The 11,423-nt window shown below is 44.6% G+C and overlaps 1 protein-coding gene across 1 annotated transcript; it reads left to right on the top strand.

Moving 5' to 3' along the window:
• The first annotated feature begins 3,794 nt into the window (after positions 1-3,794).
• On the top strand, positions 3,795-6,418 carry LOC134821587 (uncharacterized). Its single transcript, XM_063832287.1, has 2 exons — positions 3,795-4,141; positions 4,261-6,418. Exons 1-2 carry the CDS (start codon positions 3,795-3,797, stop codon positions 6,416-6,418), a joined length of 2,505 nt encoding a protein of 834 aa, XP_063688357.1.
• The last annotated feature ends 5,005 nt before the right edge of the window (positions 6,419-11,423 follow it).

Below are 11,423 nucleotides of genomic sequence, written 5' to 3'. Positions count from 1 at the left end.
TTTCAGACACTTATGGAGGAATTGAGGGGACCAAGGTAGAGTTTTATGGCAGTGACAGTGTTTGTATTTTCAAATATCTTGTCACAAAAATCAGATCGCAGTATCTTTATTCGCTTACCATACTGCTTCTTAAACTTTATATGCTTTGTTTGATTACTGAATGCTACATTGCCATCCAATATTACGTCCACAAGATCATCTCAGAGTGTACTGTCAAAACGTCAGCAACTCGCAAAAGAGACCTGAAGCTGCAAACCAAGATATCCATCATCATAGCTACTGACTTTCTCTGCTGGATTCCATTTCTGTGGTGTGCCTATTGCACTTCTTCGAGGTTATAAACGCCTCCTCGTGGTATCCCGTGTTCTCAATAATAATCCTACCCTTCAACTCTGTCATCAACCCGCTATTGTACAGTGACATCGTCACTGAAGGACTCAAAGCAGTCAGATCGGTATCAGCAAAGTGGAGTCAGACAATTAACCTTATCCAACTACAATACGAGAGTCTGTTCCAACCGCGAGAGCAACAGCGAGAGTTTCAACAACAGAAATGTAGGATGTCAAACTGGTGAATAGCTTGTCAATTCCGACTCTCGCTGTAGTCATGTTCGATTCTAGGTTAACCCTGAGGGACAGAACGGAACATTGTAGGCCTATGGAATTGGTTCCAACCGGTATTTCTAGAGCTAACCTTCCTACAGACTCTGGTGAATCTTCAATTTGTTTTGACTCTTTAATATGGCTTGGTGAAGAGGTTGCCAATCTTGATTCTCATCGTATTACTAATATGTTCAATTTCTATGTTAATCCTACCATACATCACATTTTGCTTTGAAACGTTGCACAGCATGGTTTTGTTTATAATTTCGAACTCAAGCCAATCAGTCTTAAAAACTACTTCGAGGTGAACGATCTCTTAGAGCAAAAAATGTTTTCGTTCGTATGATATAAAATTCAATTTCTAAAGCATACCTCGGATTCATTGCATAACAGCATAACGTGGGTCCAGAATCCGAAGTTTCATACATAACAGTATCTCAGAATAAGTGACAGCATGAATAATTGTATAATATTAATTATGTAAATAATATTGTTTATTAATTTTATAATATCTCCCATGTAAACCTGAACGTTAGCAAGTTGAAGGGGAACAAGAGAAGATAGCATTGTCACCCAACTCCACAATCTGCGTCGTGGTTGCTCATCAAACACTGGGTCTCCTCCCAACACCTCTGAGACGGTATAATTAATTACTCATAATTAAATATCTACATAATTACTTGTAATTATGTTATAACAGATAGATTGTATATTTATAGTTTCCTTGGCTTAGCGCACTGGAAACTTGTGTAAAAGAAAAGTTGAACACGTTCGATGACAGGATCCACTCTTTAAAAACTAAAGATTGTGATCGATTATTAAATTTGTTGCATTTAAAGTTGCCATTTCCTGTGAGGTTACGTAATATGTGGTGATGTAACCTATCAAGTATCATCTTATCATCATCATATGGTTCGTCAGTCATCATAGGGCCTGTCGTGATGTCATGGATCGCTTAGGTTCCACCAGGATCTGGTATTCCTCATAATTTTGCGGCCTCTATGTATCGTCATCTCGCACAACTCTTTAAGGAATATTGTGAGTTTTGGCATGTACAATTTTTAGCCTTCCAGACATTTATTGGGTCAACGAGTGTCGTACGGTCATCTCAAGATCGGGTGACAGGGGCAGGGCTGACTAGGCCGAAACCCAATTGATTGGGTCTGAGGTCACGTGATTATGAGCCTGAGGTCACATGATTAAGAACGTCACCAGAGCTTGTTCTCCGAGCTCAAGCTACTTGATCAGGGCCTTATATGGAATAATAAAGTTATCGCGTGTAATTGGATCCAATTATAGGATCTGGCTGCAATTAGTCGCAGCATATTGATCTGGTATCACATTCTGAAACCCAGCATGCAGCTGGCCAGAGATTAAAAAAAGAAGGATTATTTGTGTTAATGAAAAATCGAAGGTGAAATGCCAGCAGAGGTGTCTGACCAGAGTAACAGGTCACTGTTAGGATACAGTGATTATTGAACGTATGATAGATAACCAACCGATACTACCACAGCGGCGGATTCAAATGTCACCTTGTCATCCCGGATGGACTATTACATTAATTCGTCCGCAAACGGCTTCCTGGCACCATGGCAGAACCCGGTAAAGCTCGGGAAATTGGGTCAAACTTAACCCTAATTGTCATGTCCTCCTGTAGTTTTACCTTATGAAATTATAAAATTCACTACTGTTACTTATAGTATGGTGACACTTGAAAGCCACGAACTTTAGTTGCTTAAACTCTAAAAGCTATCAAGATTAGGGTTGCCAACCGATATTATCGGCAAAAATTATCCAAAAATCATTATCGATTATCGCTAAAATGTTCGAGAATTATCGCGATAATCAACAAAATTTATTATGGTATAATGTCCAACATTTAACATATTTTTCGAATCTATTTTCACAGTTTGTAAAGTTAAAACCCAGTGCTAATGCTACCATAATTTTCAGTGTGATGGTATGTGTGTATGAATTTGTGAAAATTGAAATGTTGCATTATTGCATCTAGTAGGTAACTTGAGTTGTATGTCAGACGTAGTTAGTGTTGTTTTGTTGAAGCACGGAAAGGAACTCAGACTGCAACGAGACTAAAAAACCCGTTGGAGCTCGCTGTGCATTATGTTAGAGAGATATGACCGGATAACTGATGCAGTGCACGGAATTTTAGATGACTTGGAGCTAGGCAATCTAAAACTGGAGCAGGAGAGACTGACTAAGATAAAGAAATTACCAAGACTCTCGCACCGTTAAAGACTGTAACTGAGTTTTTTGTGTAAAAAAGACAGCATGCTCGCTCAAGCAGAAGTGATCATTAAGTTTATTCACAGTTAGCTAGGGGAACTTAATCCTTGTCATGTCCAGCTGTAGGTTCCACCAGGATCTCGAATTTATAACGTTCATTAGTATAGTATTATAGATTCTGATCAAGCTCAGGGTTGAGTCTACACAGTGTCGCCACTTGCCGATGCCAGTTGATGCGAGAAGACACTGATGTAAGTGGGAAGTTATGTCTAAGAAACAGCGTGTGGTTCGGGTGCCGGTTGAACGCATGTAAAAGGGAAGGTATATCCGTATTTCGCTGCTAGTGATGCAGTCCTTGGGCCGGTAGCTAAGGCTTCCCCGTTTCTCGCTCATTTGTGCTCCGATGGGCTTGTGACCTCTGCAGGGGTCAAGTGCAGGATGAGGGACATGGCCGACCAGGAGAAGGTTGTTTTTGGGAGATAGAGTAGGGTTGGTTTGGTGTTGTGCCTTCGCAGTTTAACTGTATCTTTACCCTATGCTACTTTATGATACTGCTGGGATTGGCCAGCTACCGTGGGGTAAGGCCCACCTGATTTGAACAGATGCTACACTTGGAATTGGCTTCTGGGTTGGGTTGAGATCCGTGCCTGCAGCGGTTACTGCAATAGAGAGGTGTGATGGGGTTTTAACGAGCGGAGACCTCAGTCCACATCGGTCCTGCGCCTCCTGCCTCTCTAAGGTTCCGGGAGTTCCTATTTAGGGACGAGTTGCCCGGGTGAAAAATAAAGGCTTTGTGGACACCCACCACGTCCTGCCATGAATCAGAAAAGGACTTATACAAATAGTCGAGAGCTCTCGACCCCTGATTCTGATGTAGCAGAGGAGTTTAGCTGCGTGTGTGGTCGGCGCTTTACAAAGGAAAGGGGTAGGAACATTTATCGAGGAAGGATGAAGTGCTCTTGGGAAGGGGAGCAGCCGTTAGATGTTACATCTGTAAATTCGGTGGAGGTACCTGGCCAGGACGATAACCACAGTGCCAGGGATATCCAGACCCTTCTTTCAAAGAGTTCTTCTATTGACCCACCTGCCCCTAAGAAGCCCAAGGTGAAGTGGCTGGCCGCAAAGGATGAGAGGTGGGTAGAGTTTGATGTGAGTGTTAGTAAGAGAGTGAGACAGGAGCAGAAGGGGAAGCCATTCCAGGAGAAGATGGTGAGCCATTGCGACACGGTGTATGATGAAGGTGTGGAATGGTTTGGGCTCGTGATTGATGGTGCAGAGTCAGGTAAAGGTCTCAGGTTTGCAACAGGAGACAGGAGGAGATTGATAAGTTGGTCATTGAGAGGAGAGAGCTGAGGAGGAAAGCCAGGAAAGCTTGTTCCCAGTCTGTAAAGGAAGGTTTCAATGCTTTGCTTAGAGGCCTGGCAGAGAAGCTGTGTAAGTTGAGAAGAGCAGAGGCAAGGAGGAAGAAGCAGAGAGAAGTGAGGAGACAGAGAGGTGGGTTTACTCGAGATCCTTTCAAGGCTATTAAAGGTATTCTTGAACCAAGCCCTGTGGGAGAGTTAAAGTGTAGTAAGGAGGAGTTAGACAACCACCTGTCTAATACGTATAGTGATGCCAGTCGGGCAGTTCCTCTTGGCGTTCTGAATGAGTTACCTGAGGCAGCTCCTAGCCCAACTGTGGGGTTTGACATCAGGAATATAACCAAGAAGGAGTTCGACGAGGTTGTTAAGAAAGCCAGAGGTAAGAGTTCACCTGGTAACAACGGCATCCCGTATACGGTGTACAAGAGGTGTCCAGGAATATCTCAGAACTTGTGGCATGTGCTGAGAGGAGGCTACAAGGCTGAGGAGTACCCAGACAACTGTAGGTACTTTGAAGGGATCTACATTCCTAAGGCGGATGGAGATTTTGGATCCAGCACAGGACGGCCTATATCGCTAGGAAACATTCAGGGGAAGATATACCTCGCTGTGTTGGTGAAGAGATTAACCAACTTTGTTGTCGCTAACGGGTATGTGGATCTCTCAGTGCAGAAGGGCGGAGTTCCTGGTGTACACGGATGTACAGAGCACTTTGGAGCTATGTGGGAGGTGCTCAAAGATGCTCGAGTTAAGAGAAAGGATCTCAGTGTTGTCTGGTTAGACTTGGTGAATGCTTACGGGGCTGTTCCACATTTACTTATTGTGAAAGCACTCCGCTTCTATCATATCCCCGAGAAAGTTATCAACATCGTAATCAAATACTTCTCGGAAATTTACGGAAGATTCTCCTCTAAAACAGTGACATCAGAGTGGCAGCAGTTCGAGATAGGAATATTTATGGGCTGTGTCATCTCGGTGATCTTGTTTGTGCTATGCATGAACCTTTCTGATGAGTACTTGAAGATGAAGGTACATAGGAGTGTCGAGTACATTAAGGATGGAACAGCTATACCACCCCTTAAGCTGTTTATGGATGATAGCTGCCTTACCACGGCTAAAATGGTAGATATGCAAACCCTGCTTGATGTTTATCAGGAGTTCGTTGTGTGGTCAAGGTTCAAGCTTAAGTCGTCTAAATCTAGGGCACTAGTCTACCAGAAGGGAGTGACAATGGAGTGGGTTGTAGAGAGTTCAAAAGGTAGTCAGGCGAGGTTGCAGCTTAGCGGGGAGGTGATCCCGAATGTATCTGAGAAACCAATCAAGTTTCTAGGGAGGTGGATTCGGGCAGAAGGAAAGGACAAAGCTATAATCGAGAAAACACACGAGGATCTTATTACATACCTCAGTAGACTCGATCTTAGCTCCCTCACCGGCCTGCAGACATGTTGGGGGTATCAGTATATGGTCCTTCCAAAGATGAAGTGGCCACTTGCCATTTATGATATCCCGATCAGCACTGTTTCTCGCTGGGAGCAAACAACTAACAGTCATCTCAGAAAATGGCTAGGAGTGGGACACACGCTTAGTAGCTCTTGCCTGTTTAGTCATTCATCCAGTGTTGCTCTCCCCATCGACAGCCTAACCGACACTTGGAAAGTAGAAAAGTGCCGTCTCTTGCAGTCATATCAAACATCTCAGGATGCTTTGATCAGAGCGGTGCAACCCCAGGTGCGGTCTGGGAGAGTTTGGAAGGCAGATGCTCAGCTTCACGAAGCTGAAAGAGACTTGGTGTGTGAGTCAGTGCGAGGTATGGTGCAACCTCTTAGTAGAGCTGGAATTGGTTTCGGTGATTGGAAGAAGCCCTGGGAGAAGATGTCAGAAAAGGAGCAGCAGAGGGAGGTGTTGGATAGGGTTAAGGAGAACATCAGGAAGAAAAGAGAGGTGCAGTTGGGTACGTTGGAGATGCAGTCCAGGTGGGGTAATTGGAGAGAGCTGGTGACAAGGACTGACATGAGCTGGCACACGCTCTTCAAGTATGGGGACTCATTAATCGGTTTTCTGCTTAGTGCTGTGTATGGCACGCTTGTTACACCTGCTTTAGCATCCAAGTGGAGCGAGGATGAGGATGGGATGTGCAAGCTGTGTGGTGACAAGTTGGGAACTGTGCCGCATATCCTGGCTGGTTGTCCTGTGGCACGAAGTCAAGGGTGATACCGATGGCGCCACGATAAGGTGCTTAAACAAATAGCAGACCAGGTTAAATTCCATTGTGAGCGGAGAGTCAACAAGAGGAAGAGTTCTGGTGTCACTCGGAAAGCCATTGAGTTTGTTCCAGCAGGAGGGAGGTTTAAGGATGTGAAGAGGTCGAAAGTAAGTGAGTTTGGGATTCTGAGTGGGGCCACTGATTGGATAGTATTAGCAGACCTGGATATAAGCAGCTGAAATTCCCGTCGGATATAGCAACGACCAGATTAAAACCCGATTTGGTTCTTTTCTCGGAAGCTTCCAAGAGAGTAATCTGGTGGGAGCTTACAGTACCGTCGGAAGAGAGAATAGCTGCATCCCATGAACTGAAGCTTGATCGGTATAACAGTCTACAAGCGGAAATACAAGCTAATGGGTGGTCATGTTTCAGCTTTGCTGTTGAGGTTGGTGCTAGAGGTGTGGTCGCAGCAAGTTTGGAGTGTGCATCAAGGAAGATTGGTCTGACCGGGAGAGCCCTCAAGAAGTTGGTCAGAGATTGTGGGAAGGATGCAGCCCATTGTTCAAGATGGATTTATCTGCTGTCTTTTTTTTTTATCTCACACTTATTTTACTTCGGAGTATTCCAACAGCCACATTGTTACACAAGTGTAACTAGCCAATTACAGGAAGCCGAAGGATTTAATTAGGCCAGTGACGGTTAAGGTAGTGTGTACCATACTTTCTTCGCCCGAGACTTCGCTGCAATGGACAGCTTCTCATTTAACCCTCACACACGATTTCTCGAATATTCGGCTGAGTAGACCGGGGGGCTGCATAGACCACTCAGGATCTTTAGCTGAATGTCGACGACACTCACCCCACGACTAGGCAGGCAGTGGGTTTCGAACTCGCAATCTCACGATTACAAATCCGATGATTAACCAACTACGCTACCTGGCCGTGAAAAGAGAGTGGGAGATGAGAGCTGTTTGAGCTTTATGACTTCACCTAACAGCCAGAGGTGCCATAAGCTAACTCGTCGTAAATCGCGAGCTCTAGCAGGTATCCTCGGGTGATTGTCAGATCAGATGGTGGTCCAAGAGAGACTGCTGGGGCACCTGACAGAAAACCGTATCGCAATGAAAGCCCCGAAACGGTGTCAGGTTTGTGACTGAAGATTCTGATCAAGCTCAGGGTTGAGTCTACACAGTGTCGCCACTTGCCGATGCCAGTTGATGCGAGAAGACACTGATGTAAGCTTCCCCGTTTCTCGCTCATTTGTGCTCCGATGGGCTTGTGACCTCTGCGGGGGTCAAGTGCAGGATGAGGGACATGGCCGACCAGGAGAAGGTTGTTTTTGGGAGATAGAGTAGGGTTGGTTTGGTGTTGTGCCTTCGCAGTTTAACTGTATCTTTACCCTGACATTCGAAAACCACGAACTTTTGTTATCGAACTTTAGTACGTAAATCGTCCGATAGTTAGTGAGAAGAGGAGCAATTGATCTACAATAGCTCAAAGCTATCAAGATAAGCCCGAAGTGATTCGACTTCGAATGAAATCTACTGGAATTCCATTCATTACGGCCGTGAATCAAAATAGAATTTCTATCGTGGGAATAGCTGCAGAGGTATGGAACTATGATCATTATGGAAAACCCCGGCACCGGTCATATCCGGCGGTTTTTACATTTACGAGCCGACTAGCTCCTAGACAGCTATTGACAGCCTGACAAGGCGGCTCACTCAAATTTGAACTGTGACACGCCCAAATTCCACGTTAAATTGGGATTTTAATGTATTAACCAGATTCATTATAAATAACATTTATATCACGATAATCAATATGACCATTGCAGCTGGTTAGGTAAGCGTGTAAAAAATATAGAAATAAGTTGTTGGTATGGTGACCAGCCTCACAGAGTTAGCTCTATGAGGCTGGTCAACAAACCAGCAGGACAATAAGAAAATGTAAAACATGTCCCGTCAATAGGTCTCAGCGAACCTTAACATTAGTTGAAATATTCTCCTTAGCATCACGAGGCTATTGTTAACAAAGAATCTTAAAATTGTATGTAACAGAATAACTTGATGAACGTGTGTATGAACGCTTCACACCACTTTATATTTGCCGTACGGATGCCAATTATGGATCGCTTCCCCCTGGTTTAAAGTTCTGACTGAAGATTGATTAAAAATGGAATTGTCAACTAACACGATAAATGAAGAAGGAATTTAAACAGGCAACTAAGAATTTGCTTCATGAGTCATGTGCTGACATGCACCCTGTTAGCGTTCACGTGCACCCTCTCAGTTTCTCATTTGATCTCGTGCAGATGCAGCAGCTAGGTGCCGACCAGAGTAACAGGCCACTGTTAGAACAGTGATTATTGAACGTATGATAGATAACAACCGATACTACAGTGGTGGATTCAAATGTCACCTGGTCAAACCCGGGATGGACTATTTACATCATAATCGTCCCAACGGCTCCTGACACATGGTAAAACCCGGTAAGCTCGGGAAGTTGGATCAAACTTAACCCTAATTGTCATGTCCTCAGTCCTCCTGTAGGTTTTACCTTATGAATTTATAAAATTCACTAGTGTAGTTATAGTATGGTGACACTTGAAAGCCACGAACTTTAGTTGCTCAAAGCTATCAAGATTAGGGTTGCCAACCGATATTATCGGCAAAAATTTCCCAAAAATCATTATCGATTATCGCGAAAATTTTCGAGAATTATCGCGATAATCAACAAATTTGATTAACAAGCGTGCCATACACAGCACTAAGCAGAAAAACGATTAATGAGTCCCCATACTTGAAGAGCGTGTGCCAGCTCATGTCAGTCCTTGTCACCAGCTCTCCCCAATTACCCCACCTGGACTGCATCTCCAACGTACCCAACTGCACCTCTCTTTCCTTCCTGATGTTCTCCTTAACCCTATCCAACACCTCCCTCTGCTGCTCCTTTTCTGACATCTTCTCCCAGGGCACTGACATGAGCTGGCACACGCTCTTCAAGTATGGGGACTCATTAATCGGTTTTCTGCTTAGTGCTGTGTATGGCACGCTTGTTACACCAGCTTTAGCATCCAAGTGGAGCGAGGATGAGGATGGGATGTGCAAGCTGTGTGGTGACAAGTTGGGAACTGTGCCGCATATCCTGGCTGGTTGTCCTGTGGCACGAAGTCAAGGGAGATACCGATGGCGCCACGATAAGGTGCTTAAACAAATAGCAGACCAGGTTAAATTCCATTGTGAGCGGAGAGTCAACAAGAGGAAGAGTTCTTGTGTCACTCGGAAAGCCATTGAGTTTGTTCCAGCAGGAGGGAGGTTTAAGGAGGTGAAGAGGTCGAAAGTCAGTGAGTTTGGGATTCTGAGTGGGGCCACTGATTGGATAGTATTAGCAGACCTGGATAAGCAGCTGAAATTCCCGTCGGATATAGCAACGACCAGATTAAGACCAGATTTGGTTCTTTTCTCGGAAGCTTCCAAGAGAGTAATCTGGTGGGAGCTTACAGTACCGTCGGAAAAGAGAATAGCTGCATCCCATGAGCTGAAGCTTGATCGGTATAACAGTCTACAAGCAGAAATACAAGCTAATGGGTGGTCATGTTTCAGCTTTGCTGTTGAGGTTGGTGCTAGAGGTGTGGTCGCAGCAAGTTTGGAGTGTGCATCAAGGAAGATTGGTCTGACTGGGAGAGCCCTCAAGAAGTTGGTCAGAGATTGTGGGAAGGATGCAGCCCATTGTTCAAGATGGATTTATCTGCTGTCTAGGAAAAGAGAGTGGGAGATGAGAGCTGTTTGAGCTTTATGACTTCACCTAACAGCCAGAGGTGCCATAAGCTAACTCGTCGTAAATTGCTAGCTCTAGCAGGTATCCTCGGGTGATTGTCAGATCAGATGGTGGTCCAAGAGAGACTGCTGGGGCACCTGACAGAAAACCGTATCGCAATGAAAGCCCCGAAACGGTGTCAGGTTTGTGACTGAAGATTCTGATCAAGCTCAGGGTTGAGTCTACACAGTGTCGCCACTTGCCGATGCCAGTTGATGTGAGAAGACACTGATGTAAGTGGGAAGTTATGACCTCTGCGGGGGTCAAGTGCAGGATGAGGGACATGGCCGACCAGGAGGAGGTTGTTTTTGGGAGATAGAATAGGGTTGGTTTGGTGTTGTGCCTTCGCAGTTTAACTGTATCTTTACCCTGACATTCGAAAACCACGAACTTTCGTTATCGAACTTTAGTACGTAAATCGTCCGATAGTTAGTGAGAAGAGGAGTAATTGGTTTACAAATACAATAGCTCAAAGCTATCAAGATAAGCCCGAAGCGATTCGACTTCGAATGAAATCTACTGGAAATCCATTCATTACGGCCGTGAATCAAAATAGGATTTCTATCGTGGGAATAGCTACAGAGGTATGGAGCTATGATCATTATGAGAAACCCCGGCACCGGTCATATCAGGCGGTTTTTACATTTACGAGCCGACTAGCTCCTAGACAGCTATTGACAGCCTGACAAGGCGGCTCACTCAAATTTGAACTGTGACACGTCCAAATTCCACGTTAAATTGGGATTTTAATGTATTAACCAGATTCATTATAAATAACATTTATGTCACGATAATCAATATGACCATTGCAGCTGGTTAGGTAAGCGTGTAAAAAATATAGAAATAAATTGTTGGTATGGTGACCAGCCTCACAGAGTTAGCTCTATGAGGCTGGTCAACAAACCAGCAGGACAATAAGAAAATGTAAAACGTGTCCCGTCAATAGGTCTCAGCGAACCTTAACATTAGTTGAAATATTCTCCTTAGCATCACGAGGCTATTGTTAACAAAGAAGCTTAAAATTGTGTGTAACAGAATAACTTGATGAACGTGTGTATGAACGCTTCACACCGCTTTATATTTGCCGTACGGATGCCAATTATGGATCGCTTCCCCCTCACGATGGGACCACGTTGAATAGAGCCGCGCTATTTTCTATCCCGTTTGGCGCTGCTAGTCGCGCTTGCGTCCGCGC

This window comes from Bolinopsis microptera, chromosome 10 (assembly GCF_026151205.1).
Source record: "Bolinopsis microptera isolate Bmic1 chromosome 10, MBARI_Bmic_1.0, whole genome shotgun sequence".
Lineage (NCBI taxonomy): Eukaryota > Metazoa > Ctenophora > Tentaculata > Lobata > Bolinopsidae > Bolinopsis > Bolinopsis microptera.
This window is presented reverse-complemented; position numbering and strand designations above follow the sequence as displayed.